The 26,755-nt window shown below is 44.9% G+C and overlaps 11 protein-coding genes and 1 long non-coding RNA gene across 15 annotated transcripts; 7 read left to right on the top strand and 5 right to left on the bottom strand.

The window, feature by feature from the left end:
* Window positions 1-112: 112 nt before the first annotated feature.
* Window positions 113-4,674, top strand: LOC108026881 (G protein alpha s subunit). Of its 3 annotated transcripts, none has more exons than XM_017098077.3 (9): window positions 113-202; window positions 1,914-2,398; window positions 2,458-2,554; window positions 2,614-2,734; window positions 3,383-3,511; window positions 3,573-3,752; window positions 3,807-3,931; window positions 4,190-4,272; window positions 4,341-4,674. In XM_017098077.3, exons 2-9 carry the CDS (start codon window positions 2,123-2,125, stop codon window positions 4,485-4,487), a joined length of 1,158 nt encoding a protein of 385 aa, XP_016953566.1. In that variant the 5' UTR covers window positions 113-202; window positions 1,914-2,122; the 3' UTR covers window positions 4,488-4,674. The 3 variants fall into 3 exon arrangements, with proteins under 3 accessions (XP_016953566.1, XP_016953567.1, XP_043948013.1); XM_017098078.3 differs by having other exon boundaries at window positions 114-202; window positions 4,199-4,272; XM_044092078.2 differs by lacking the exon at window positions 113-202 and adding an exon at window positions 277-412.
* LOC127010955 (uncharacterized) lies at window positions 204-1,549 on the bottom strand. Its single transcript, XR_007763922.1, has 3 exons — window positions 1,278-1,549; window positions 436-605; window positions 204-372 (listed from the first exon to the last, which is right to left on the bottom strand). It is a non-coding gene; the product is annotated as an uncharacterized LOC127010955 (long non-coding RNA).
* Window positions 4,675-4,678: 4 nt separating the features above from the next.
* Window positions 4,679-6,298, bottom strand: LOC108026882 (uncharacterized). Of its 2 annotated transcripts, XM_017098079.3 has the most exons (4): window positions 6,173-6,298; window positions 6,052-6,097; window positions 5,352-5,388; window positions 4,679-5,085 (listed from the first exon to the last, which is right to left on the bottom strand). In XM_017098079.3, exons 1-4 carry the CDS (start codon window positions 6,239-6,241, stop codon window positions 4,824-4,826), a joined length of 414 nt encoding a protein of 137 aa, XP_016953568.1. In that variant the 5' UTR covers window positions 6,242-6,298; the 3' UTR covers window positions 4,679-4,823. The 2 variants fall into 2 exon arrangements, with proteins under 2 accessions (XP_016953568.1, XP_016953569.1); XM_017098080.3 differs by lacking the exons at window positions 4,679-5,085; window positions 5,352-5,388 and adding an exon at window positions 5,487-5,914.
* A 1,622-nt stretch (window positions 6,299-7,920) lies between these two features.
* LOC108026770 (stomatin-like protein 2, mitochondrial) lies at window positions 7,921-11,155 on the top strand. The gene is made up of 7 exons (XM_017097914.3): window positions 7,921-8,156; window positions 8,222-8,323; window positions 8,391-8,598; window positions 8,659-8,858; window positions 8,920-9,064; window positions 9,123-9,238; window positions 10,846-11,155. Exons 1-7 carry the CDS (start codon window positions 8,109-8,111, stop codon window positions 11,125-11,127), a joined length of 1,101 nt encoding a protein of 366 aa, XP_016953403.1. The 5' UTR covers window positions 7,921-8,108; the 3' UTR covers window positions 11,128-11,155.
* LOC108026768 (fizzy-related protein homolog) lies at window positions 9,260-10,818 on the top strand. Its single transcript, XM_017097912.3, has one exon. The coding sequence runs from the start codon at window positions 9,371-9,373 to the stop codon at window positions 10,733-10,735; it is 1,365 nt and encodes a 454-aa protein (XP_016953401.1). The 5' UTR covers window positions 9,260-9,370; the 3' UTR covers window positions 10,736-10,818.
* Window positions 11,156-11,263: 108 nt separating the features above from the next.
* On the bottom strand, window positions 11,264-12,779 carry LOC108026769 (cytochrome c oxidase assembly protein COX15 homolog). The gene is made up of 4 exons (XM_017097913.3): window positions 12,570-12,779; window positions 12,399-12,501; window positions 12,208-12,340; window positions 11,264-12,148 (listed from the first exon to the last, which is right to left on the bottom strand). Exons 1-4 carry the CDS (start codon window positions 12,660-12,662, stop codon window positions 11,296-11,298), a joined length of 1,182 nt encoding a protein of 393 aa, XP_016953402.1. The 5' UTR covers window positions 12,663-12,779; the 3' UTR covers window positions 11,264-11,295.
* A 37-nt stretch (window positions 12,780-12,816) lies between these two features.
* Window positions 12,817-15,139, top strand: LOC108026772 (THO complex subunit 5). Its single transcript, XM_017097916.3, has 6 exons — window positions 12,817-12,975; window positions 13,026-13,817; window positions 13,885-13,997; window positions 14,057-14,144; window positions 14,198-14,734; window positions 14,789-15,139. The coding sequence occupies exons 1-6, from the start codon at window positions 12,901-12,903 to the stop codon at window positions 15,029-15,031; spliced, it is 1,848 nt and encodes a 615-aa protein (XP_016953405.1). The 5' UTR covers window positions 12,817-12,900; the 3' UTR covers window positions 15,032-15,139.
* On the bottom strand, window positions 15,065-16,116 carry LOC108026771 (uncharacterized protein C6orf136 homolog). The gene has a single exon (XM_017097915.3). The coding sequence runs from the start codon at window positions 15,908-15,910 to the stop codon at window positions 15,149-15,151; it is 762 nt and encodes a 253-aa protein (XP_016953404.1). The 5' UTR covers window positions 15,911-16,116; the 3' UTR covers window positions 15,065-15,148.
* Window positions 16,117-17,504: 1,388 nt separating this feature from the next.
* On the top strand, window positions 17,505-21,386 carry LOC108026903 (alpha-catulin). Its single transcript, XM_017098113.3, has 6 exons — window positions 17,505-17,893; window positions 18,023-18,203; window positions 18,276-19,759; window positions 19,820-20,137; window positions 20,194-20,400; window positions 20,976-21,386. Exons 1-6 carry the CDS (start codon window positions 17,864-17,866, stop codon window positions 21,090-21,092), a joined length of 2,337 nt encoding a protein of 778 aa, XP_016953602.1. The 5' UTR covers window positions 17,505-17,863; the 3' UTR covers window positions 21,093-21,386.
* On the bottom strand, window positions 21,217-22,339 carry LOC108026488 (uncharacterized). The gene is made up of 4 exons (XM_044092242.2): window positions 22,199-22,339; window positions 21,884-22,077; window positions 21,749-21,828; window positions 21,217-21,698 (listed from the first exon to the last, which is right to left on the bottom strand). The coding sequence occupies exons 1-4, from the start codon at window positions 22,238-22,240 to the stop codon at window positions 21,406-21,408; spliced, it is 609 nt and encodes a 202-aa protein (XP_043948177.1). The 5' UTR covers window positions 22,241-22,339; the 3' UTR covers window positions 21,217-21,405.
* A 496-nt stretch (window positions 22,340-22,835) lies between these two features.
* On the top strand, window positions 22,836-24,429 carry LOC108026538 (senecionine N-oxygenase). Its single transcript, XM_017097486.3, has 5 exons — window positions 22,836-23,088; window positions 23,153-23,339; window positions 23,393-23,564; window positions 23,632-24,167; window positions 24,229-24,429. Exons 1-5 carry the CDS (start codon window positions 22,904-22,906, stop codon window positions 24,394-24,396), a joined length of 1,248 nt encoding a protein of 415 aa, XP_016952975.1. The 5' UTR covers window positions 22,836-22,903; the 3' UTR covers window positions 24,397-24,429.
* Window positions 24,430-24,584: 155 nt separating this feature from the next.
* On the top strand, window positions 24,585-26,550 carry LOC108026918 (5-aminolevulinate synthase, erythroid-specific, mitochondrial). The gene is made up of 2 exons (XM_017098129.3): window positions 24,585-25,917; window positions 26,067-26,550. Exons 1-2 carry the CDS (start codon window positions 24,690-24,692, stop codon window positions 26,441-26,443), a joined length of 1,605 nt encoding a protein of 534 aa, XP_016953618.1. The 5' UTR covers window positions 24,585-24,689; the 3' UTR covers window positions 26,444-26,550.
* The last annotated feature ends 205 nt before the right edge of the window (window positions 26,551-26,755 follow it).

Here is a 26,755-nt window from a genome sequence, read left to right as displayed (position 1 = left end):
CTCATTGATTAGGAGTATTAAGATGGCTTTATAAAAGGAAAAGATGGTATGTCATTATTATAAACTAACAATTTTAACCAGTAAGTAGTATATCTATCTACACCTGCGCCCTCACTATCCGATAGTCAGGAAAAAGTATCGATAAAAGTATCTACTTTGTTGCACCCCTAGGTTGATACATAAAATAAAAAATATATAAAAAGTGAGTTAGTACTGGTATTAAAAGTAATTTTTAAGTAACAAATTGGCGAATTGCGAGCACGCAAAGATAAAGAATATTGGGGAACTGGAAAACAGTGGCTGGCGCGCCAAGTGCGAAAGAGCTGGCCGTTTTTCAGCACCCGAAAGTCGCTCCCCAACAGAATCGTGCACCTATAGTTTTAGAAGTTGCTCCCATGAATAAAAATGTTCGGTAATTTCACGGTAAACAATAACCATTGTCAAACATAGGGAATCAGTCGCGTTCATATACGTAATTGGAATCGCGCAAAGATGTGATTCGATTCGGGGATCCTTGGCCAGTACCCATTCGATTCGAGTCCGACTTCCTGACGTCCTGCGTCCTACGTCCTGCGTCCTGCGTCCTGCGTCCTGCGTCCTTAAACCTGAAATCAGTGAAAAATCGTTCGCGCATGAATATTCAAAATACTATCCCATCGGATTCGATTCGCGATGGTATAGGTATAATATAGTTTCCTAACCCAAAGTGTCAAAGAAATGGCAAATATTCGGATTCGGAGGCACGGAGCACATACGTATTGATATATGTACATACATTTATTTATGTACATCCATGCACACATGCGAACCGAGAACTTGTGTATATATCTAAATACATACGCACGTATATACGAGTAGATACACAACGGTGTGTACTCATATCTGTGAGATATATATGTGCCCGTGCCCGCTTAGATCCCGATTCCGATTCCGATGAATTTATGTACATATATTTACATTAAAATCTGCATATCTCCTATCTACGGCTATATGTCCGTTAGGTTCTGCCCTGCCTATATAGTATATATCTTCCTTCGACTCTCGGTCGGTCGGTGGGTCGGTCGGTCGGTCGGTCGGTTGGTCGGTGGGTCGGTCGGTCGTTCGGTCGGCAATAATTAATAGATTAAATACTTTTACGCGTGCCTATACATTTTTGTGCATACAATTCATATTCGAGCAAGAGTTAATCGAATTTTCGCCACCGAATATACGTAAAATCCCCCTCCGAGCTCTAACTGCAGATGGAATTATGTTGGTATCTCTATATACATGCGTACCTGCACCTCAGTATGCGCGAAAATTCCACCCGCCCTCTTCTTCACCTGTTACACTACGCCGATATAGATGTGGCTGTGGATGTGGATGTGAATATGAATGTGATGAATTCCAATCGCCCGACGAGAATGTCGAATGTACGGGCGTTTTTGCGTGGAGTAATTTTTGATTTTCATTTTTATTTTGATTTCGGGCTTCGATAATAGGCCAGCTTGGTTTTCGGACTCGAAATATCAGTGACTCACGGGACTTTCGTGGGCGGCAGAGTCACCCATGTCGCCTTGGCTTGGGCGCCTATTATGGGCGACATACATGATATGGGGGTACTGATGTAGGCTCGCAAATCCCTTGGAAGACGCATACACACCTGCCACCTGCAGATGATATTTACGATTTCATGTAAACAAAAAGTGGGGATTTATTTAAATTGCAGTCCCATTTCATTCCTGGCTAGTATAGAAAATAATATAAGATATTCTACATCAAAACACTGTACTTTAATGAGGGTTTTTGTTTACTCAAAACCTCTATCAGTTAAATAAGTTTTAAATGGGGAATGTATCCTATGACTCAAAGCCGCCGAAGCTCGAATTGTATTCTTTTAATAATTAAAATGTGATATTTCCATGCCATTCCAGCCTGCTACAGAGATCTGCTGAAGCGCTGAGCCAACGGTGGTGTCACTGAGATCGGCTGCCCGAAGTGCACATAGGGACATTGTGTATTGATCCGAGGAACTCAGCCATCAGCTATACTGGAGCAGAACGGAGAAAGCACAAGGGGTGCCGAGTCACCCGACGCGAACCAGGAAAACCGAGCGACGTGTTGGTGGACCCCGTGGGCTGCGATGGGTTGCTTTGGGTCGCCCACCTCCAAGCAGTCGGATGTTAACTCGGAGGACTCGAAGAGCCAGAAGCGCCGGAGCGATGCAATATCTAGACAGTTGCAGAAGGACAAACAGCTCTACAGGGCCACACACAGGCTGCTCCTCCTGGGGGCGGGCGAGTCCGGCAAATCAACCATAGTCAAGCAAATGCGAATATTGCATGTCGACGGATTTTCTGACTCGGAGAAGAAACAGAAAATTGATGATATTAAAAAGAATATTCGAGACGCTATCTTGGTGAGTGCTCCTCCTGCCCCTCTCTGTAAATTCATATTAAAACTAATCGAATCCTGCAGACTATTACAGGAGCCATGAGCACACTTAATCCACCTGTAGCTTTAGAAAAGAAAGAAAATGAACCCAGAGTGGAGTACATTCAGGATTATGCATCTAGTGAGTACACTTCACTGGTTGATTCAAGATCTTTACAAGTAACCATGTTTTCTTGACAGGTCCGGACTTTAATTATCCTCCTGAATTTTATGAACATACAGAAGAACTTTGGAAAGACAAGGGCGTTCTTCAAACCTATGAGAGGTCGAATGAGTATCAATTAATCGATTGTGCGAAATAGTAAGTGTTGCCTCTATTTTCCACAGTAACGTTCGATGTGGCCAAATTGTTTACTGGTAGCAATGTGCGATTGAAAAATAACTTATTTGTTCTGAAAGTGCATGCGAATTGTTCTGTGTGTTTTTGTGGAAGTACATCATTTGCCGATGATTAGGAATATTCGTTGGATTGGAAGTATGCAATTTTAATTCTAAAAAGTCGAACCGCTTGATGATTAAATCCACGTACCTAATGCTTTGTAGAACATTGTAACGACATCGGGGAATAGATAAAGAAAAAGCAGATATAACCTTTATGTGATCGCAAAGAACAAATATACTGTATTTATGAAGTCAGCTTACCAAAATTTTGTTCTTTGTACATCAACAATTCGACCCAAAATCGACCAAAGGACATTTTGTGTCACCCCTTTCAAAGTATTTATTTCATAGCCAAAAAGAAAATATCAACATATCAATAATGTCAGTTCGGATTCGGTTTAATTCTCTGAATGATATTATTATTACTGTAAGCTAACTAGCAACTATTCCATTACGAGTCCTTGCCACGACACCCCAAGAGCAGTAGTGCTTTCTAGGCTTGATGAGGCTAATTAACCCTTAACACAACATCCTTACTCATGTGTACACTTACTATCTCACACTAAAGCTTCCTGGACCGAGTGAGCACAATCAAGAATCCAAACTATACCCCTAATGAGCAGGATATTCTTCGGTGCCGTGTTTTGACTTCTGGAATATTTGAAACAAGATTTCAAGTGGACAAAGTAAACTTTCAGTGAGTAGAAGATGATGTTCAGAACAGCTCGGAAATAACCCTTGCAATTGTACGTGTGCAGCATGTTTGATGTCGGAGGACAGCGAGACGAGCGTAGGAAATGGATTCAATGTTTCAATGATGTAACTGCTATTATATTCGTAACTGCGTGCTCAAGTTATAACATGGTTTTGCGTGAAGATCCCACCCAAAATCGACTTCGAGAATCTTTGGATTTGTTCAAGAGTATTTGGAACAACAGGTGAGAGCGCATCCGCAATCAGAGACCTGAAAACTAACACCCCCTTTCTTATAGATGGCTTCGCACGATTTCTATTATACTATTTTTAAATAAGCAAGATTTGTTAGCAGAGAAAATTAAGGCTGGAAAAAGTAAATTGTCGGAATATTTCTCCGAGTTTAACAAATACCAAACGCCAAGTAAGTAAAATAGTTGAATGTCCCTCTAGAGCCATCATAAAACTCAAGGCGAAGGCTTTCTTTTCATTGATTTCGGCAAGGCCATAAAGCAAGGAGGAGGCATCATGGACTAATTGGGCAATTAAAATCGATTCTCTATTAAAGATGTGATAACCAGTCTACCTTGATCTAAAAACTGCATCCAAATTTTAACTCGTGCCCAAATTAACTTAAGAAATTTAATGGATAATATGTTTTTGTCTAATTTCAAATGTGCTGTCGACACAGGTGACGCAATAATGGAATCCAATGACGACCCAGAAGTAATACGAGCAAAATATTTCATACGAGACGAGTTTCTGGTAGGTCTTCATCCCAGTTCCTCATCCAACCGAAAGCTCATCCGAACTCCTGCTTCTGTACTTTTTAGCGTATATCTACCGCTAGCGGAGACGGTAAACACTACTGCTACCCACATTTCACATGCGCCGTTGACACAGAAAACATTAAACGTGTGTTTAATGATTGCAGAGACATTATTCAAAGGATGCACCTTCGTCAATATGAATTGTTATAGGTTATCCCCATCGCCGTAATGCAAGTAAATAAAAATATTAATGACTTACTGTTTTAAATATAATTATCAAATGTAATTTGTATTTAAATAGTCCCTTGATTAAAAAAAATTCGCTGCATTTAGATCTGGTATGACCTTTCACAAAACTCAACATTAAAGAATAATAAATAAACATGTTAATAACAGACACGCTCGTTTCAATCGTACCAGTTATGAGGATGCACACTGTTTATTTCTGCTTTTTATAATCCCTTGACATGAAGCATTTAAGAGTATATTCGCGGTTCGGTCGGTATCCATATCCGTGAGCATTTAAAATGGCCTGAGAGGGTGTCTCTAGACCAGTTGGTTGAGAATGCTGAAGCTGGCGGAGGCCTTGTCGATCTCATCGAAGTTCCTTTTCAGCTTACTGCCCCAAGTGTCCTTGTACACGGGGTCCATCCTCACCAGGTAGGGAACCACGTCCCGGTGGTGGCCTGTCCCAATCTTTCCGGCCGAAAACCGATCTCCGCAGGGTTTTGCGCTGAACTTTGCCTTGAAATCCGACTGGCCGCACTCGTAGCACACCACCGTTTGTCCATTGGCAGCGGATATCAATCTGCGGGATACAGATAGACGTGTTAAGGGATTAGTTCGAACAAGTATCACCTTCTTTGTGGGTAAATAGGCACTCTAACTTTTAGGTCCACATATTATATGGACCTGTTATCTGCACATTTACATACTGTTATATACAGCACTTTTTCCGATAACATTCGGATAAGGCCTGATAGCAGCCGTTTAATCTTTAACTTTTGATAAGTGTGGTAGACAATGGGACTTCACGTGTATCTGTTATTTGACGGTGTATCTGGCGCAACTCACCTAACTATGAAGGGTCCATCGTACTTCTTCAAACCAGCTTTTGGGGATGAAGCGTGAATTATTAGTAAAGGTTAGTAAATCGTTGGTAAAATTTGCTTTCAGGGATTTCTAAATACAAGGCTGAAAACAAAACTCTTTACAAATGCAATAATTTATTAACAATTAGTAGCTACATCATTTTATATGCACATATAAAATAAAGCCCAAGCTTTTTATTTACATTTCGGTTTCATTTCGGTTCTCGATATGGTCAAAGTCAATGGTGTGGCAAATAGTTATTCAAAGGAGTTCTTAGTCGCTTAGAAGCCGTCTACTTTCAGTCCTCTTTATCAAGTGTCCTCCACCAATGCTGTCTAAACCTCGTTTCGAAACTGTTCGCGATAACCTCTCTTGTAGGGCTTCAAGATTTTTGTTTTTCGACAAAAAAAGGTTCACATTTCTTAGGAAGAGTTTGTAAAACTCGTTAAATAAGGGCGATGTTGTTGATAAGTCGTCGTTTGAAAATCCGATTTGTCGTAAGCTTTCGCTGTTTCCGCTACATAATTGTTTTAACGCGGAAATATCTGGTCAAAATAATAAGAAATTAGGGATTAATTGCTTATGTACAGCAAAACTTTGAAATACAATAATAATAATAATGCAGGTTGCAAGTTGAGTAGACCATTCCTGAACATAAATGGGTCATTAAACGCTTTGTTACCTTCACATAAATATTTTCCATCCATCAATTCGTCGTTGGGAAAATCCTAAAATTTCAAAAGTTGTAACGTTGGATTTTTCAAATGTTTTCAAAAACACTGTAGGCACTCTATTGTACGTACCACACTCGGCGCTGCTTGGATCAGGTTTAGGAACACCGATACCACCACAAGGACAATGTAGAGATTCATATTTCCAATCTTGACCTATGGACTGGTGCACTTGGGAAACAACACTCGGCAGGGTTTTGAAGAAGACTGTGCCCTTTATTCCGGCGCGGTTCGTTTTATACCCGATTTGGCCCCAACATCCTCTGACTTAAACAGGGTGATGGTTAATTTATGGGGCAGATAACTAACGACAGCTAAAAGAGCCACAGGAACGCACCCGTTATTAACGGCTTAGTGGTTGACATTGTTGGTTTGGCCCGTTCACTCGGCTAGTGCGGTTTCCTTTATGCTCTTAATGCGTCACTTGCACCATATTTCTAGCAACTAATGGTAAATACTCCTACAAACAGAGCAGAGTGGTGTCAAGACTCGAGCAAACATCCGCGCACTCAAACATATGCTCGAATTATTAGATTTAGTTTTCATTTATACAAGAGCTGGGTAGCCACTCTGAGTCCTTTGCTTCAGGCGTTTGACGGTTAATTGAGTTAACCACAAATTTAATTCATGTGGAAACTTTCTGACGTCAAGGAAATAGAAATCCGGGAAGTGTGGTAACGTCTGTGCGTCAATTTCAGAAATGCCTGTTATTTCCTAAAAACTCTGTCAGTAACAATGAATAAAAAATTGTTTATTCTTTGTTGAAATAATTGATAGTTCCAGTTAGGAATTCCCTTTAGAGAGGTAAGTTAAGCTTAGTACCTCAGATTTATTAAAAACTTTAGCAGAAAATACTAAAAACTTCCTTCGTTTTGACAAGAATTAATGAATAATGATTTCAGCCAGAAGTTGGCAATGCTTTGAAGGAGCCTCTTTTGACCACTTATATCTAGCCACGTCCGTCCGTTTCCAAGTTTTAAAGCTGCCAGGTAATAAGTCAGAAACAGAACAACTGAACCTCTTCTTGGAAATACCATACTTCTAATATTTTTTAAAATTATTAATAGAATTAATTAAAAAATATATGCCCTTTAAGCACAAAGGGCAATCCAGCCCATGCACTTATTTTCCATCGCTTCTGGAACCAACCGCCGCACATATCATAATGCGACTTTCGTGCGGTTTCCGACAAATACATCTAGCGTCCTATCCTGTTCTTTGAAATCTTAATTTTTAGGTCATTGTCGCCGAGATTATTGTTTCGGATTGTCTTCAGGTTAGTCGTGGTTAAAATGGGCGCTTCCCAGAGCACAAGCTTAAAGCCGGAAGCTGGTGACGGATGTTTAATTTTAAAATTAACAACCGATAGTAATCGATAATTAATAAAAGCTATCTTACTAAATGAACATATTTCAATTATAGTAATAACAATATTAAAGTACATATATACCGAAAATAGCTTAAAAAATATTATTTTTAATTATTACATGTTTCTTTAAATAGTTTTACCAATTTTTCGTTAATAAAAATGTCTCACAACTCTGCCTAATTGAATAACTTGAACCTCCTTACGTTGGTTAATAATCAAACTTAAATTTGATGTGAAATTCTGTTATCAGCCTAACAATGCAAAGCTGTCAAATTAACTTAACTATATTGAAGCCTGGATTTTATCCTTGACCAAAAAGCAGTGCAGGTCTCGACGCATGGTTAGTTATAGTGTTTCAGACCTTCAGTTAAAAGTACTCAAAACAAAATCAAATAAATACTTAGTGTTTGCTCTTTGCTTACTGTCACTGCCCCAGCAATAATTCCTTTAACACAGAAAATATATCAAATCATCTTTTCCCATTAAAAAAGTATTTTCAAAATTCGATTCTACCATTTGGATACCCCATACGAAAAATTAATCGATTTCCATGCGATGTGAAGCACCCTGTTTCCAGATTATCATAATGTTTTCTTCTTAGTATTTTTTGACTCTTAAAATCGGCACATATATTGCGAAATGTCAAGATTTCTTTTGAGCAAAAGAATTCTACCCAGTTTGGTCCAGGTTTGTGTTGAAGTCGTCAAGCAGCGCATTACCTAGAAACGCCACGTAAATATCCCTTCTTGCAGCAAGACTTCTTGCTCGCCGGCTCATGGATTCCGTCACAATCTCGGAGGGGAAAGGCCTCAACCCCGATAAACATGTGTGTTATGTTTGTGCCCCAGCAAGAGGTAGGTGTTATTGCCAGATCAGATCAGATCAGATCACCCGACTCTAACCCGTAACTCCGTTTCCAAGGCCTGGGTAGTCGAGCGCATGGGCCGGTTTCATAGGATCCTGGATCCCGGCCTGAACATTCTGGTGCCGGTGGCGGACAAAATCAAATATGTGCAGAGCCTGAAGGAAATCGCCATAGATGTGCCGAAGCAGAGTGCTATTACCTCCGACAACGTGACCCTGAGCATCGACGGAGTGCTCTACTTGCGTATCATCGATCCATACAAAGGTAGGTTCATATCCATTTCCGAACCGGCACGCCACTTATATCTGTTATATCACCATGAAGCTTCGTACGGCGTGGAGGACCCGGAGTTCGCCATAACACAACTGGCCCAGACGACGATGAGATCGGAGCTGGGCAAAATGTCCATGGACAAGGTCTTCCGGGAAAGAGAGTCCCTGAACGTCAGCATCGTTGATTCGATCAACAAGGCCAGCGAGGCGTGGGGCATCGCCTGTTTGCGTTACGAGATCCGTGATATTCGAGTGAGTTGCGGTCTTTAGTTGGTTAAATAATGAAGATCCCTACAAATAATCCCCTCTTTAGCTGCCCACCAGGGTCCACGAGGCGATGCAGATGCAAGTGGAGGCTGAGCGGCGGAAACGAGCGGCTATCCTGGAATCCGAGGGTGTTCGCGAGGCCGAAATCAATATAGCCGAGGGCAAGCGGAAGTCCAGAATCTTAGCCTCCGGTAGGTGGTATTGAACCCTGCGGAATTTAGTCAGTACTCAAGATTCCTTCTTCCACAGAGGCCGAGCGCCAGGAGCACATTAACAAGGCCAGTGGTGAGGCGGCTGCCATCATAGCCGTGGCGGACGCCAGAGCCCGTAGTCTGCTGGCCATCGCCAAGTCGCTGTCCCATTTGGTGAGTATTTCATTCTCGACTCCGGGCAGGAAGAAAGCTAGGCGTTATCCCTTAAATTCTTTGTGATCGGTGCACACCTTGACAAGCCTCACACAACCAACACAACAAAATAAAACATATTCGAATGCGAAGATGTTTCAACCGGAGTACGAACGCCGTTTACTTCGGGGCGTCACAGGCGGCAAGAAGGAGCACCTGGATTTGCGCTGCATTCCCACACGGGCTGGCAATGAGTGGGCTCGCAACTTTGCGCTCGACCCAGAAGACACCACCGAATTGTGTGAGAATTCCGCGTACTCTTGTCTGCTGCGCAACGAGTTTCTGAACGATCAGATCTCTTCCCTGGAAAGCTGCAAGCAGGCCGCGCAAGTTCATGCCCAGACGGGTGACTTCAAGGTCCGAGAGAACAAGCGTCTCTACGGATTTGCCAATAATAATAGTGCGCCACCGCTGCGTACTCCTTTTGCAAACGTAAGTGAGAGCAGTCAACGGTTGCTCAGCATCTCGAAGAGACCAGTGCGCCGACTGCCGCGACGGCCGTACAAGATACTCGATGCACCGGACCTGCAGGATGATTTCTACCTGAACCTCATTGACTGGTCGTCGGAGAACACTTTGGCCGTGGGTCTAGGCTGTTCGGTTTACTTGTGGAGTGCCTTCAGCGGGCAGGTGACAAGGCTGTGCGACTTTAATCGGGAGGACAACCTGGTCACAGCAGTTAGCTGGCACGGTGGAGGACGTCAGGTAGCCATTGGAACCCAATTGGGCTACGTTACCATCTGGGACATCGAGCGGCGGAAAGAGATCAATAGACTGGACGGGCACACGGCGCGGGTGACTGCGCTGGCATGGCGTGGCAGCAGATTAGCTAGTGGCTCTCGTGACCGCACCATTCTGCAGCGCGATGTCCGCAATCCACCGACGCACATAACGCGCTGCTTGCGCGGACACAGGCTCGAGGTGTGTGGCCTCCAGTGGTCGCCTAGCCATCACTACATGGCCAGCGGGGGCAGCGACAACCGCCTGCTGGTGTGGACGGACGATTGGCCAGAGCCCATACACACCTTCAACGAGCACACGGCAGTGGTCAAGGCGCTGGGCTGGTCGCCACATAAATCCGGTCTGCTGGCCAGTGGCGGTGGGTCTGCCGATCGATGCTTACGCTTTTGGAACGTGCTTACTGGCAAGCAGGTGCAATGCATAGATACCGGCGCCCAGATCAGCAACTTGGCCTGGGCACGGGATTCGCTGGAAATAGTAACCACACACGGTCTGGCGCAGCCACAGGTCACTGTGTGGCGTTATCCCTCGCTGAAGCAAGTGGCCAGGCTGTCCGGGCACACCCAACGCGTCCTCCATCTTTCCGTGAGCCCGGACAACGAGTCCATTGTCACTGGCGGCGCAGACGAGACTCTCCGCTTTTGGACTGTGTTCACCAAAAAAAAAGCGCGCACAAATTCGAACTCTGTGCTAGGCCTGTATTCAAACATACGATGAGAGCCAAATTGCCACGTACTTCAGATTTTCCCAAAATTATATTTATTATAGGCTAAAAAAAAATTGGTTACTACATTTTTAAATGGTTCCTCTCTCATTGTATTTTTCAGGATGGACAGAATGCTGCTTCCCTCACGCTGGCCGAGCAATACATTGGAGCTTTTAAGAAGCTGGCCAAGACGAATAACACCATGATCTTGCCATCGAATCCTGGAGATGTCAATGGCTTCGTGGCCCAGGCTCTGGCGGTGTACAATCACGTTTCCCAATCAAACCAGCCCACCAAGTCTTCGGAGAACGTTAAGGGCGTAGGTGCATGCTTAAACGCAAAGAATGTTGAGTACAAGGAGTTGCAGGAGGACAAAAACAGTGTGAAAATGAATATTGAATAGGAATGAATAAAAGGTTGTTGCTATTACATTTGCACTGCTTATCGTTATTACCACGGAGAGGTATTTAAATTTTGATAAGCAGTATTTTGAAAACAAGAGGACGGAGCATTTATTTTGATTTTAAATAAACAAGCAATTCGTTTCAACAAATGATTATTTATTTGCCCCTTACTTCGGCAGATACTTCAACAGGCGAACTTCGTGTGATAGCCACAGAGCGAAACTCAGGAGAATCAGCGATCCGGATTGATGGGCAGTCGCCAGAGGCACAGGCACGTAGTTGAGCAAGGTGGTTACTCCCAGAGTCGCCTGTGTCCAGGCCATGGCCACCACAGCGTTGATGGCCCAGTTTGCCCGCTTGGGCAACTTCATCCTCCTGGTCACGAGCCACAGCGCTGTGGTTAGCGTCACTGTGCTGATGCCAAGGATGCGGTGATTGAACTGCACTGTCGTCGGATTCTCGGTTATGTTCTTTTGAATCGGCTCAAACTGCCACATATCATCGGGAATCCAACTGTCGCCCATCTTTGGGAAGGAGTTGTACACCAGCCCAGCGTCCAATCCGGCCACAAAGGCTCCGGAAATGGCAGTCAGCAGGACCATTGCCTTTGTGAGGTGTGTCAGGCCCTTAATGTTAAATGCTTTCTTGGCTTGGATCACGAACGTGTTCGTGGGAATCAGCAGGGATAGGGCCCGCGACAAGGAGAGTGAGTACAGGATGAAGGCAGCTGCCAGATGGGAGGCCAATCTGTACTGGGAGACGCGCGGCACATCGTTGGGATCCTGGAAGCGGTCCTCCAGTCCGGACTTGACCATGTACCAACCCATCAGACCCTGCAGACCGATCAGGGTGCCCAGCAGGAGTACGCTCTTCTTGGTCTTCGCACAGAAGTATCCCTTCCTCCAGAAGTAAATGGCGGGCAGTAGGAAGAATCCACCGATGGCACGCCCCCACATCCTGTGCATGTACTCCATCATGAATATGAACTTGAACTCCTCCACTGTCATGTTAACGTTCTTTCTAAGGGTGCAGAGGAGGATTTAGTAATTGGGCTCGTAGGAAATGGATAAAATACCCACAGCTTGTACTCAGGATACTGCTGATACAGTGTGAACTCCTGCACCCATTCCTCCTGGGTCCTGGGCATCCGCTCGCCCGTCAGCTTCCAGGTGACCATAGAAAGTCCGGACTCGGTCAGTCGGGTTACGCCGCCTGGAAAGGTTATATTTTGGTTGGCATCCACTAAATTGATAAAAGGCACGCTACACACCTAAGCCAACGGCCACAAAGACCATGCCGCTGACTCCCAGAAACCATCTTCCCACGGTTTTGTCGCTCTTTGGAATACTTATGGGCTTTATCACTGGGATTTCCTATACCGTAAGAATGGGTATTAATAAATATTATTTTATTTATAATACATGTAATCACTGTGGTGCACCTTTATCGCCGTTTGCGCAATAGTTTGATGAAGCCGGGGACCGGGCACCAATAGCTTGATAAGGCTGGTTCGTTTCTGAAGCATTCGCAGCATTGTGTCAATTAAATTAAGGGCCTTATTACTGCCTTAAACAAATATTAAAACATTTATAGTTCTTTTTTAATTATATTTACAAAGCTGCTTGTAAGTATGACTGCAGCTGCAGCTCATGGCAAATATACCAAAAGTATGTTGACACTTACCGTAAAGGCAGACTCCGTTTAAGCAGTCTGGGCACTTTGCCATTTTATTAAACAGATTTTTGCGGCATTTATAAACAATTGCGAATAAAATGGAAACCATATTAAATACGCAGTTCGACCAGCTGCAAAAGGCCATCGAGGGCATAATGGAGGCGAAGATCAAGGTTAGTGTGATTTCCGCAGCTCAAAACCCCGCTCATTCCGCGTTTTACAGGGGCAGTCGGTCGACGAGGCACGCACCGCGGCCACCTTGATGTTTGTGGCGCTGAAGCACGCCAACCGGGAGGTGAAGCACAAGATCAAGGCTGGACGGGACAAGCTGCACCTGGAGAAGAGCAAGGTGGACCTCAGCCGGCTGCAGCTGCAGAACCTGCTCTACGAGGTGAGCCACCTGAAGAAGGAGATCGTGCGTTGCCAGAAGTTCAAGAGCAGGGACACCAATCTGGAGCTCCTCTCGGAGTCCGAGTACGCCAGCAAGCTGCCCAGCATGGCCAACGATAAGGAGGAGTTGTCTAGCCACAAACAGCACCTACATCGTCTGGACTGCGAGCTGCGTCTGCGAAAGGATCTCGACAAGCAGTACAGCGCTTTGCTGACCTCCAAGCAGGAACTGCTGCAGGACAATCTCAGCCACGCTGAGAGATACAACTCCTTCGCCCCTGCCCTGCGCACCTTGCAGGGAGCCACGAAGCCGCTGCATGATGCCCTGCAACTGTCCCTCGACGTGGAATGGAAGCTGAGCGCCGTCGTCAAGTATCTGCCGAAGCCCCTGTACATTTTATTCATCATCCTGCAATCCCTGCAACGGGTCAGCGAGGACCAAACGTTCACCGCCGAGGTGGTGGGCTATGAGAGCGAGGCCCAAATCCAGGAGCTGCTGAAGGAAAAGAAGTACGCCACTTTGCACCCTGGGCAAAATGATAAGGAATCTCCTTCACCGGAAAAGCCTGTGGAGAATGGCTTGGAAGATGCACTGGCTCCTCATCCCTTGTACATTCGCATGACGGTGCGTATACATGCTTCCCTTGTTTCAATAACTTATTTAATTATTATTTATTATTAATTATTTGTAGATTGGAGACGTCGGTGCGAATCAGCTCATTTTGCAGATTCGCTACTTTGAGCTGATTAAATGTGCCACCGTCTGGGGCCAGCTTAACTACTCCAGCAATGCCAACACCCAGGGGTAAGTCCTAAAGAAGCCAGGCAAAACATTCTTTTTACAACTTTTTGTTTTTTTCGCAGTGATACAAACTTTGTCCATCACCTATTACGCCATTTGTACCCCAATGACCTAGGCAATGAAATACCCATTCCCGGAATTCAATACGAGGTAAGACCGAAGATTTCCTCAGTTGCTCAAAAAACTAAAATTATACTTTTCAGCTCCGAAACTCGGACTTAACCGCTGAAGAATGTGTGCGCTATTTGAAGGCCAAGGACTTTGGAAAACCTTTCTGTTGGCTGCAAACCATGTGCTCGATTCCTACTGTCAACAGTTCTATGCTGTACAATCACGAACTTAACTTGAACAAGAACACCCGAGAGATTATCGATCGCATTACCAGGCGCTGGAACTCTTGGATGCGTTTGAGCCAGCAGATTCGGGGGCTGACTTACAAGGACATTGATTTGTTTACCATGAAGGAGAACATTTACCCAGCTGGACTATCCTGCAGTCTTGTCCAATGGACTGCCATAACACACGAAGAATTTCATTCGCAACTTTCTGATATGTTGAATATTTCATCAGACGACAAGGGCATTACGTACAACTCTTACCGCGCCGTTATCGTCAGGGGCTCCGCCAAAATGGAGTGTTTTATCAGAATACCGAGTAATTATCCACTGGAAATGCCTCTTTGGATTCTAAATGTGCACTGGAATGGCTGTCATACCTCCCAGAACAATTCGGCCATTAAGGTTAGAACTTATTACCCCACATCCTTTACGTTTTTATTAACTAAATTCCTCTAGATGATGGAGTTTTGGACCAACTCGCTGCAGCCCAAACACTTGGAGGCCAACGAGCGCATTCTTTATGCCCAGCTCTTTCGCACCATCTACAGCTTTGATATATTCCTCGAAACAGAGGGCTCCATGCAAAGCACCGTCGAGTACAACAAGGAGAAGCCCTATATAAGTGCCTTTGCCAAGCGGAGTCGCTCGCGCCCCTACAAATATATCAAAAAGGGATCGGTGTATGCGTTCAAGCAGTGACGATTTGAAATCAAATGTAGTACAAAGCTTCAATGCAGTTACTAAACATTTTCACAGTTTCCGTTTATTACGTTTAGTAATACAATAAATAAGTAACATTTAAAGCTAGCTACGACTTCACTGGCAATTTATCTTCTGAGAAGAGGTCGCCGCCAGGGAACCGGGAGGAAGCGCCGTCGCGGAGGGGTTCTCAACCGCCTCCCGACTCTCGTCCGGCATCACCTTGTCAACGATGTGTTTGGCAATGAGGCCATCGTCGCCCAGGTAGCAGATAGAGTAGCCATCGTACCAGGCCTCCTGATCTTTCAGCACTTCCTTTAGCTGCCAGAGCTTGTACTTCCAGAACTGGAACATGACCTTTAGCCCGGAAATGCCCCGCACTCGCCACCTAATCCTCACCGTGTAGTCGTCCTGGTGCTTTGTGATCTTGAGGACCTCAAACTTCACGTAGGCGTACTTCAGGTGGCCCACCGTCCGCAGGATGGCGATCTGTTTGACGTAGTGGTACAGGCCCACCGTGTGCTTGCCAGTGATGTTGTTGTGGAAGATCAGGCCCGGGCTGTAGATGGAATAGTCCAGTGGCTCCACGAACAACTTGGGCAGCGTGGTGCGAAGGACTTCGTAGGCTCGGTCCAGGTCCTCGGGTTTTCTCGCGTTCTCTTTGGTGTTGCCGGGCTCCCTTTCCGCCTTGGCGCTCTCGTGAACCCTCCGACATTGCTGGAGGTTATCGGTTACATGGCAATTTAAGAACTTTTGGTGGCCTGTCGCCGGTGCGGGTGCATTTAGCCTCATGGCGGACGCCAACGCCCGCTCCTTGGTGCACCAGCTGGCCATCCAGCTGCTCCTTCTTATTGATAACATCCCGAAATTTCGCATCATCTTGCAAGGACTTTGTGTTCTGCTTCCTTTACCGGAACTGGGCTACCCTCAATTCGAATCCACTTGGTTGGCAGATCACACCATTCAAATATTACGTTGTTCCGTGTACCTGGCTATTTTTCGTTGGCGGCCTGCAGGAATTTGACGTGCTCGTGTTTAGGTAACAACATTTGGAAATAAAATACTCGGCAAAAATCATATGGTCGCAGGGCGGAGTGTTACCAGGTGGTAAACCATGAATTCCCAGTAAAATTTAAGAGCGCGCGCCATTTATTTTAATTTTCTTAAAAAAGCTAAAAGGAATAAACCCTTTATTCCTTTATTATTTATAGGAAATGATATCAGTATCAATGAAAATATAAAGTGATCCGAAATGATTATCATTTTCTAACTTTATTCTTTTTTCCAATGTTTTGAGTGTTGTGTAAGTATTCATTTCTTTATAGCCGAATAATAGGGTGTTTCAGTACTATTCAATCTAGAATTATGTGATGGAACTACAGATAGCTTAAAAAGTAATGCTAATTATTTATTGATAAATAATGGTAATATTTAGGTAGGAAGTCATTATTATTTTTCATGTTTATTGTTTTTATCAATGTTTTGATGTTGTTTAAATTTTAATATTTTTGGAGCCCGATGATAGGGTGTTCCAGTACTATTCAAACTAGAAATAAATTATGGAGTAACGGATAGCTTAAAAAAGGAATGCTAATTATTTATTGATAAACAAAGATTATATTTAGGTAGAAAGTGATTTATTGGATTTTACCAATACTTTGAGTGTTGTGTAAGTATTAATTTCTTGGGAGTCGAAGGGTGTTCCAATACTACTCAAACTAGAATTATGTGATGGAATTACAGGTAGGTTAAAAAAGTAATGCTGATTATTTATTGATAAATAAAGTTTATATTTAGGTAGGAAGTGATCCGTAATGATTATTATTTTCCATGTTTATTATTTTCCATGTTTATTGTTTTTTGTCAATGTTTTGAGTGATGTTTTAATTTTAATTTTTTGGAGTCGGATGATAGGGTGTTCCAGTACTACTCAAACTAGAAATAAATTATGGAATAACGGATAGTTAAAAAAAGGAATGCTGATTATATTTAGGTAGAAAAGGATCCGAAATGTTTATCCTTTTCATCTTTATTGGCTTTTACCAATGCTTTGAGTGTTGTGTAATTATTCATTTCGTTGGAGCCTAATGATAGGGTGCTCCAGTACTATTTAAACTAGAATTATATTATGGAACTACGGATAGGTTAAAAAAAGTAATGCAGATTACCTATTATTAAATAAATATAATATTAAGGTAGGAAGGAAACGTAAAAGCTAAAAGATTCAAAATACATTCCAACATTTCTCACTAAAATTATGTTAGTTCAAAACAAAACATTGAAAAAATACAGATGTGTTCGATCACACCCAGGACCTCTGCAATGTTACTCCTGCTGCACCTCAACAAATATCGTATTCTGCCCCTAAAATCGATTTCCGCCTCCTTTGTAATGGGAAACTGTTGCACTTTCCAGAACTACATGGTTTTCGTGCGCAGACTTCCTGCGCAGACCCATTTGGTACAAGCTCGAGTCCGAATCACACACAAATCTGGGGGCATACACATATATTTGCCCACAAGTAAACACGTTGTTTACAGACACCTAGCTATATAACACACTAATTTTAAGCTAAGGAGCTTTCGCTGGCTGAAAAATCGACTTTTATTTGAGCTTATACCTATTAACCCTCGTACTATGACGCATTAATCAGTGACGGTATTATTGAGTGCCAAATACTTGATTTAGTTTCAATGTCTACTCAACTCTGCTAGCCTCAGTATTGAGAAAAATCAATAGGAAGTAAATAAAAATGTTACATGCCTGAAATACGCTTTTGTGGATATTTAAGAATATATAATCAATTTTTTATTGAGAATTGACGAGTCTAACATGTACGGAATCACTCAATCAACTGTAAACGTAAGTTCTTGACCGGCCATGGAAAGTCTCGTAATATCCACCAAGTTCACTGGCTGCCTCGCCTTAATCGTCTGTGGTTATTGATTGACCCTGAAACTTGATCAATATGCTTTCCCCACTCCCCACCAGAATCAACGCTTTCGAGTTCGTGATATGGATAACGAGCAAATCATGTCCACTTTTGGAAACATAGGACACCTACTGAACATCGCTGTGGAGCGATTTATAACGATTGGCGAGATAATTGCCGAGGAGAATATCGACATCAAGGGAGACATGTACGAGGCTGCAAAGGAAGCTAGAGATGCAGGTACACTGTACTATAATCATTATTTTTCAAAGTACCTCCTAAGGGGAGTCCTAAAAACCAACTTATTTTCAGGAAAATCAATCGAACGCCTTTGTGATATATCGCCTTTGGGTGGTATGGAGCTGCGACACCACATTGAGCCCCTGAAGGACTACGGCGCCATTATCCTGGCGGCCAGGTCGCTGCTGTCCTCTGTTACGCGCATCCTCCTCCTAGTGGACATTATAGTTGTGAAGAAGCTCCTGACCGCCAAGAAGCGAGCCTCCGAGAGCCTGGAGAAGCTGGAGTCGGTGATGAACTTCACCGAATTCGTGCGCGCCTTCTCCGTCTTCGGAACGGAGATGATCGAACTGGCCTACCTCACTGGCCACCACCGCAACTCCTTCAAGGAGGAACGGCGGCGGGCCCAGATGTTTTCGGCCCGCCAGATCCTGGAGAAGTCCATTGCCATTCTGCTGACGTCCTCGAAGAATAGCCTGATCCACAGCGACTGTGTGATCGTGAAGGAGAACCGGGACACGGTCTTCTGCCAGATCCGCAGGGCCATGGACCTCATCCACTTCGTGGTGAAGGACAGCATCTTTGATTCGGCCAAACACATGCCCTTCGACAAGCAGGCCAGCAATCCGAACTACGAGAACGAGAGCATCTACACGACAATAAAGAGGATTGTGAACCTGATCAAGCGGTACAAGTACCAGATGAGCTACTACGACGGCAACAACGAGGGCAACAACAACTCCGACGCTTACTTTAACTTCCTGGACGACGATCTGTGGAAGTCGGAGAAGAACCTGGCCTCCTCGGCGGGCGTTGGGCGCATGGTGAACAACACCAACTTCAGGAAGCACATGAGTGCCGAGAGCCTGGACCTGCGCGAGGAGCTATCGGTGGCCTTCGAGAAGCTCTTCGAGAAGGCGCACGACTTCACAGACTCGCCGTACATAAGTCACAACCATCGAAAGAACATTTTGTCCTACTGCGACAGCTGCAAGATGGAGTTCGACCTGTACCTGAACAACATCATGAAGGAGCAGCACGAGAGTGCCGGGGTCCAGGTGAAGGGCCAGGGTCGCGACGACCCCGAGCTGGGGATGCTCAGCAGCCTGGAGGAGCTGTGCAAGCAGCTCGTGGTCTCCGTGTCCAGTCAAATCGAGGACTTCAACGAGTCCCTGAAGATCTGCTCCAAGCTGGTCAAATCGTTCCACGTCCTGGCAACGAACTACGACATCGACAATCTCAACCAGCGCTCCACGAAGTTCCACGACTGCTGTGACCACATCTTCGACATCTGCAAGCTGCTCCAGCACATAGCGCCCACGGAGAGGCTGCAGGTCCAGGCGAAGTGCCTGGCCATCAATCTGCGCATCTACGGGCCGCAGGTCTTCATCGCTGCCAAGATCCTGTGGAAGTACTCCAACAGCAGTGCGGCCAACGAGAACTTCGAGTCCTTCTCGGACATGTGGAAGTGGCTGACGAACGAGATCTCTATGATCGCCAAGAAGATCCTTGTATCAATTAATACCACTAAGAACGACAGAGAAGCTGAAACTGAGGTAGGTGTTATCTCGTGCCCCCCATAAGACTGCTCCTAAGTGATATCCCTAATCCCCTAGAAATGCGAAAGCACAGATAAACTAACAAAATCCGGTGTACCTGCAACAGAAGATGGAGAAATGGTTGAGTATTCTGGCCTCGAAGGCAAAAACAATGGAGATCTAAACACATATCAATCAAAATGGAGCGAAGACTTGTCGGACGACAACGACATACTAAAGAGAGCTAAGAACATGTCGGCGATGGCTTTCCTAATGTATCAGTTTACCAAGGGAAACGGTTCTTTAAGAACAACCCAGGATTTGTTTACTCAAGCCGAATATTTTGCGGAGGAAGCCAATCGACTTTACAAAGTCCTCCGCCACTTTTCATACCAGGTAAACGGGTATCCTTGCCTCGGAAGAGCCCCTTGTACTGACCCTGTTATCCCCAGGTGCCCGCTAGTGACAACAAAAAGGATCTCCTTAACATTTTAGATAGAGTGCCGACTTTTGTCCAAGCACTGCAATTTACAGTCAAAGACCACACGGTTGGTAAAGCTGCCACTTTTGTGAAGGTCGATCACGTCATCAGAGAAACCAAGAACCTTATGAACGTTATCAATAAAGTAGTGTCGAAGTGCTTTGAGTGCGCAACTAAGGTAAATAGGTCGAAGCCCAGCCACGCGGCCATCTCGTATTGTTAAAACTACCAAAGTTTCGATGTGTATGAGTTTTATAGTTTACTGTGATATTAAAGCATGCATTATTACAGGTACCTATGATTTTAGATGATTTTTGTTTGTTTCGACGGACCCAAGGATATTTGCTTTGGTTTTATGCTTTGATAACAGTCTACTTACTCTACTATTGTATATCAAACACAAAGTCTCTATAGAAAGAGCTATCGCATGAACTTAGCCTGTCGACCTTTTAATTTGTTTAAGCTTATTTGATCTGTGAAAAGCTAAAACCCCCATTGCATCCCGAGCTCAAACTATTTGTAGACAATTAGTCCTTGCTCAAGACGTAGTTCTATAGAAAATATCGCTAAATGTAGAACGCTCCAAGAACATCCTTTACACATCCCAGTTAAAATATCCTAGCTTATGATATTCCTTTAAAGGGTTGTGTTTAACCAATATAATAATTTATTTCTGCTGTCACAATCTGTGAAAGTTTGCCACCCTCGATAAGCGACCCTTTTAACCGACCCTTGTGATAATCCGCCTTGCAGTACAAACTAAATTTAACTGGAATCACCGGAGGACTAACATCGGAGAGGACTAACGAGAACATGGCCGGCGGAATGTGCGATTCCAAGGGGACGACGAGCAGCAGCGACATTCCCTGACATTACGGGATGGCTCGAAGAGCCAAGGGGGACGCCCGCAGGACGAGGGTGTCGTTTTTACTGTTCTGAGCCCCAAACCTTTTATTATTATAGTCCACACTGTTAGCATTCTCAATACATTCGATTCTGTGTATTAGTTGAGGCCGCTTCTAGCGTTGATTAATGTCCAAAACTTTATTAACATACGAAATCCAATTAGTTGTCTTAACAGCACGATCTTATAAAGCATACTTTGTTTCACTACATTCGAAAAGCAACGGCAATAAAGGTAACGAAAGATGCAGATATGTATAAGGATTTGTTTGAATGGGCTCTATAAATCCGTCCGTAAGTAGTTCTTGTTCGTTTCATTGACGATGTGAGTTCGGGGACTACTGCTGCAGCAGCTTGTCCTCGGCTCCTGGGACAAGTTATACACCTTTAGGGCCACTGTTTCCTTCAGCTGATCTGTTTGCGCCGTGGAGTTCTTCAGCTTGAGCAAGTTCTTGAAGAGCAGCAGGTCCAGAGCAAACAACGCTGCACAGATAAAAGACAGGCTTCCCAAGACGTAGGCGTAGATCAGGAGATTCTCGGGCAGTTGTTCGACGGTGAAGAATATGAGCAGTCCTGAAAGAGAAAGTTGAAGATCTGAAGCTATATCGAAACCCATAAATTACCCTCTATAGTGAAGAACAGAACTCCACAGGTCAACAGAACTACTTCGCAAGTGCTGTAGTTCGAGGTTGAATCGATGATTCTAAAAGAAAAGTCAAGTTTTTAAAAGGTAGAGATGAATCATGGTAAGTAATTACCTTGTGAGTAGCAAAACTGCTGAGATGAAGGTGTAGCCCACGAAGGTGAGAGTGCTGAAGTCGTCGCCTTCCTTCGACCAGGAGATGTTGTTCAGAAGTGTCCATTCCCTGGACTGTTTTTTGTTCAGGGCAAACACCCTCTCCGAATGTTTGTCCGACAGTCTCTTCACAATCAGGGCAGCCACTGTGGCAATCTGTCAATGAAATACACACGACCTGATTAGGTTTCCCTGTTTAAAAGCTTTCCGCTTCATCAGGCTGAATGAGTTTAAATCGGTTGGGTCACTTCGAGGGTGATCTTGAAGAGATACTTGCCAGCTGGAGCACTTTGGTGCATATGCAGGCCGCTAGTCCCATGTTAGACGTTCTTCACGATCACCCACTGACTGAGGCACGTACTGTCAGAATTTACCTGACCCATGCAAATTTTCTCACATTTGGTTGCGTTGTTCAGCGTGGGAACAGACAGAAGAAGTGACTGGGCCAAGAAAAATACCCATATATTACCCCTGGGTTTCTTGCAACGAACACCCATACCTTGAACTAAGGAGTGAATCGAGTACGCTTTAGCCTCCGTACCGCACATTGTTTTATGCTAGTGGCCTTATCAGCAACGCAAATATCAATAAAATAAATATATAAATTATAAGCCTATAAACAAAAAAGCAAAACAAATACAGCAGCCCTGTGTGCCTTATGCTCTATAATGTTATCAGTGCGATTACAGAGAAATTAGCACAGAGCGAATGAGAAATACTCTTTTATTGTAACCAAAGTACTTGTTGAGGAGCACAACACTTAATCTCCCTACTTCCAGCGCAATCTTACCTATATTATTTATAAACATTCCGAGTTCCCAAAGAAATCCAAGTACCCTGCTTTTCCGGAGGTATACAAGTGGGGAAGCCATAGAGTTCATCACGATGCGATCCTCAGTTTCGCTGAGGCAATCGGAGAGTAGAAAGCGGTCCGCGTATCGCACCTGGAAACAATTAATAAAAAGCCATAAGTGTAATTATAATGAGCGTTTGCATAATTGGGGCTGGAACTGCGGGCCTTTGCTGTGCCCGACACTCGATTGCAAACGGCTTCGAGACCACTGTGTTTGAGCTGTCCGACCGAATCGGAGGAACCTGGGTCTACAATGAGGCCACGGGTGTCGTCAATGGCATTGACGTCCACAGCAGCATGTACAAAAACCTGCGGTAGGTGTACTTTACGACTTTACGGCTTTAAGACAGATATGAGATGTTTGTGATTATACGCTAGAACCAACCTGCCCAAGGAGGTAATGGGCTTTCCGGACTTTGAAATTGCACAGAACGAGGCTTCCTACGTGAGATCCGACGAGATCTGCGACTTCCTGAACCAATACGCTGATCATTTCCAACTGAAAAAGCTCATAAAGTTCAATACCTATGTTATCCGAGTGGTGCAAAGGAATGCAAAGTGGCAAGTGAGTTAAAGGGTCAGTTTAGGTAAACCATTGTCTCAACGAACTGTTTGCAGGTGCTTTATAAAGATGTGGTTACAAACAAGATTGAGTTGCAGTACTTCGATAAGGTCATGGTGGCCAACGGTCACTATCACACCCCGAACTATAGTAAAATTCCGAATATGAATCGATTTAGGGGGGAGTATTTGCACAGCCACGATTTCAGATCAAGAGAGGTTTTCGAAGGTATTCGCACAAAAAGTGTTTCTAAATAAGATATGATTATTTATATGAAATATCTCTGATGACCCAGGGAAATCCGTTCTGGTTATTGGCGCTGGTCCAAGTGGCATGGACCTGTCTAACATTATTTCCCGGTCGGCGAAACGTGTCACCATCAGTCACCACTTGACTGACATAGGAGAAAACATATTCTTTGAGAATGTCCAGCAGAAGCCTGATGTTCGGGAACTCGACGAGAATGGCGCCTTTTTCGTGGACGGATCCTACGAGGAGTTCGACACCATTTTCTTTTGCACAGGATACAAGTACGCCTTTCCCTTTTTGACAGTGAACTCAGGAATATATGTGGAGGACAACTACGTCCAGGAGTTGTACAAGCAGTGCATTAACATACGGAACCCGTCGATGTCATTGATTGGGTTGCCATTCTACGTTTGTGCCGCCCAGATGATGGATATCCAGGCCAGGTTCATCATGAGCTACTACAATGGATCGAACGAGCTGCCATCCGCAGAGGAAATGCTTAAGGATACCCACGAGAGAATGACCAAGCTTTGGGAGGATGGCTACAGGAAGCGTCATGCTCATATGTTGGGTCCCAGACAGGTGAGATTGAAATTTTATTTAATTTACTATACAGTTTCAATGTGTTTCCTCTTTTTTTAAGATTGACTACTTCTCAGACTTGTCGAAGACTGCAGGAGTCAAAAACATTAAACCGGTCATGACTAAACTGCATAACGAAAGCAGCAAGTGTTTCAACGAGAACTTGCGTCATTTCCGGGAGGACAATTTTGCGATCGTGGATGATGAAACTTTTATCAAATTGAACTAGAGTTACTTAAAAATTTATCCAAATGCAACAAAATTAAGATTTTTTTCAAATATTTTAGTAAAAAGTAACGGCTTTTTTTGAAAAACGAAACAAACACTTGTTTGAATGTGTTTGTTGGTATTTTTCCGCGACAGCTGTTTTTTTTGGCAAGCAGTATTTTGCACACGGAAATACGGCCACACTGGCCCGCCTCACCCTCCCCCAACTCTTGCATAATTTTCGAGAGACCTCACTTCACTTTCAAAGTTCGCTGATTTAGGTCGGGTCTTCAAAAGTGGGAAAAAAGCCTCGTCATGCAGTGTCCGTTCTTGAACCGCTTCACCGCCAGCTTCATCCGCAACTACGCGGAGACGCTGTGCCAGTCCTACGGGAGCCACTGCCCCGTGGTCGGCAAGACCTTGGGTGCGGGCGAGAAGAAACTTTCACTCGTCGCCGCAAGTGTTACAAGGTCTTACTCGACGGGGGCTAATGCAAGTGCTGGTGCCGCTGCTGGGGCCACTACTGGTGCCCTCGCATCCGCTGACCCTGGGAAGGCTGCCTCCTCCTCGGAGACCTTTCCCTACGAGCGCTTCTTCAGCGAGCAGATCATGAAGAAGAAACGGGACCACTCCTACAGGGTCTTCAAGAAGGTCAACCGTCTGGCGGGCGACGGCCTGTTCCCCCACGCCCTGGAGTACTCGGAGCGAGCGGAGAAGCCCATCACGGTGTGGTGCTCCAACGACTACCTGGGCATGTCCGCCCATCCGAGTGTTAAGAGAGCTGTTCAGGAGGCCCTCAATATGCACGGATCGGGGGCGGGGGGCACCAGGAACATCTCGGGCAACTCGCTCCATCACGAGCGACTCGAGGAGAAGCTGGCCGAGCTCCACCAAAAGGAGGCCGCCCTGCTGTTCACCTCGTGCTTCGTGGCCAACGATTCCACTCTCTTTACGCTCGCCAAGCTTCTACCTGGCTGCCAGATCTTCTCGGATGCGGGCAACCATGCCTCCATGATCATGGGCATACGGAACAGCGGCGTGCCCAAGCACATCTTCCGGCACAACGACGTGGACCACTTGCACCAGCTGCTGAAGCAAACGGACAAGAGCGTGCCCAAGATCGTGGCATTTGAAACGGTACATTCCATGACTGGGGCCATCTGCCCGCTTGAGGAGCTGTTGGAAGTGGCGCACGAGTACGGGGCCATCACGTTCATCGACGAGGTGCACGCCGTGGGATTGTACGGCGACCATGGAGCCGGGGTCGGTGAGCGAGACGGGGTGCTGCACAAAATGGACATTATATCGGGAACCCTCGGCAAGGCGTTTGGCAACATTGGCGGTTACATAGCCGGGTCCGAAAAGCTGGTCGACATGATCCGATCGTATGCGGCTGGCTTTATCTTCACCACCTCGCTGCCGCCCACTGTGCTCTGTGGGGCCCTGGAGGCTGTCAACATCCTGGCATCGGAGGAGGGTCGGCAGCTCCGCCACATGCACCAGCGGAACGTGTCCTACCTGAAAAACTTGCTAAAACGAGAAGGTATGTAATTTTAGACTTTATGTAACGCGAATTGAAGGTTATTCTCGCACTTTCGATTTATTTTTAATTTTATGTGGTGGCCATTTGCCATGTATAGAAAAAGGCACTTAACTTTCGGTTTACTGACGATAATATTTCGCCAATTTCAGGTTTCCCCGTCGAAGAAACGCCCAGCCACATCATCCCCATCAAGATCGGAGACCCTCTGAAAAGCAGTCAAATCTCAAACGTGTTAATTGAACAATTCGGACACTACCTGCAGTCGATTAATTACCCAACAGTAGCCCGCGGACAGGAGAAACTTCGACTAGCCCCCACTCCATTCCACACTTTCGAAATGATGAACGCCCTGGTTACCGATCTGAAGAAAGTGTGGGAAATGGTGGACCTCTCGACAAACGTCCCGCTTTCGCCCAACGGATGCATGTTCTGCAACTCGGAGAGCTGCTGGCACCAGGACGCATCCCCCGACCTGGAATGTGGAATCCCCAACTGCCCCCGCCTGGAAATCTCGGTGGCCGCATAGTTTCATCTCATGGACAACGCGTCTAACTGAAGCATTCGAAATATTAGCTATGCCTAAAATTATCTTTGTGGTTTTGGACAAATAAACAATGGTTTTGGTGCAATATATATGACGTAACTTTTAACTGAATTGGGTGAAACTCCTAAAAACGCTTTTGAGGGCAGATAAGACTTGCTTTGAAGTGTCACCTTCGAATAGAAGTTGCGTGTTCCACGACCGAAGTCCATGCAAATGGTATTCTAATTAGGGAATGGCGTGGAAGAGGTCCCCTTGAACCTGGTCCAATGTCATAAGCAAATAAATATTAATTAA

The sequence above is a fragment of the Drosophila biarmipes genome, chromosome 2R (genome assembly GCF_025231255.1).
Source record: "Drosophila biarmipes strain raj3 chromosome 2R, RU_DBia_V1.1, whole genome shotgun sequence".
Taxonomy (NCBI): Eukaryota; Metazoa; Arthropoda; class Insecta; order Diptera; family Drosophilidae; genus Drosophila; species Drosophila biarmipes.
Note: the sequence above shows the minus strand (reverse complement) of the source record. Positions and strands in the feature narration are given on the sequence as shown.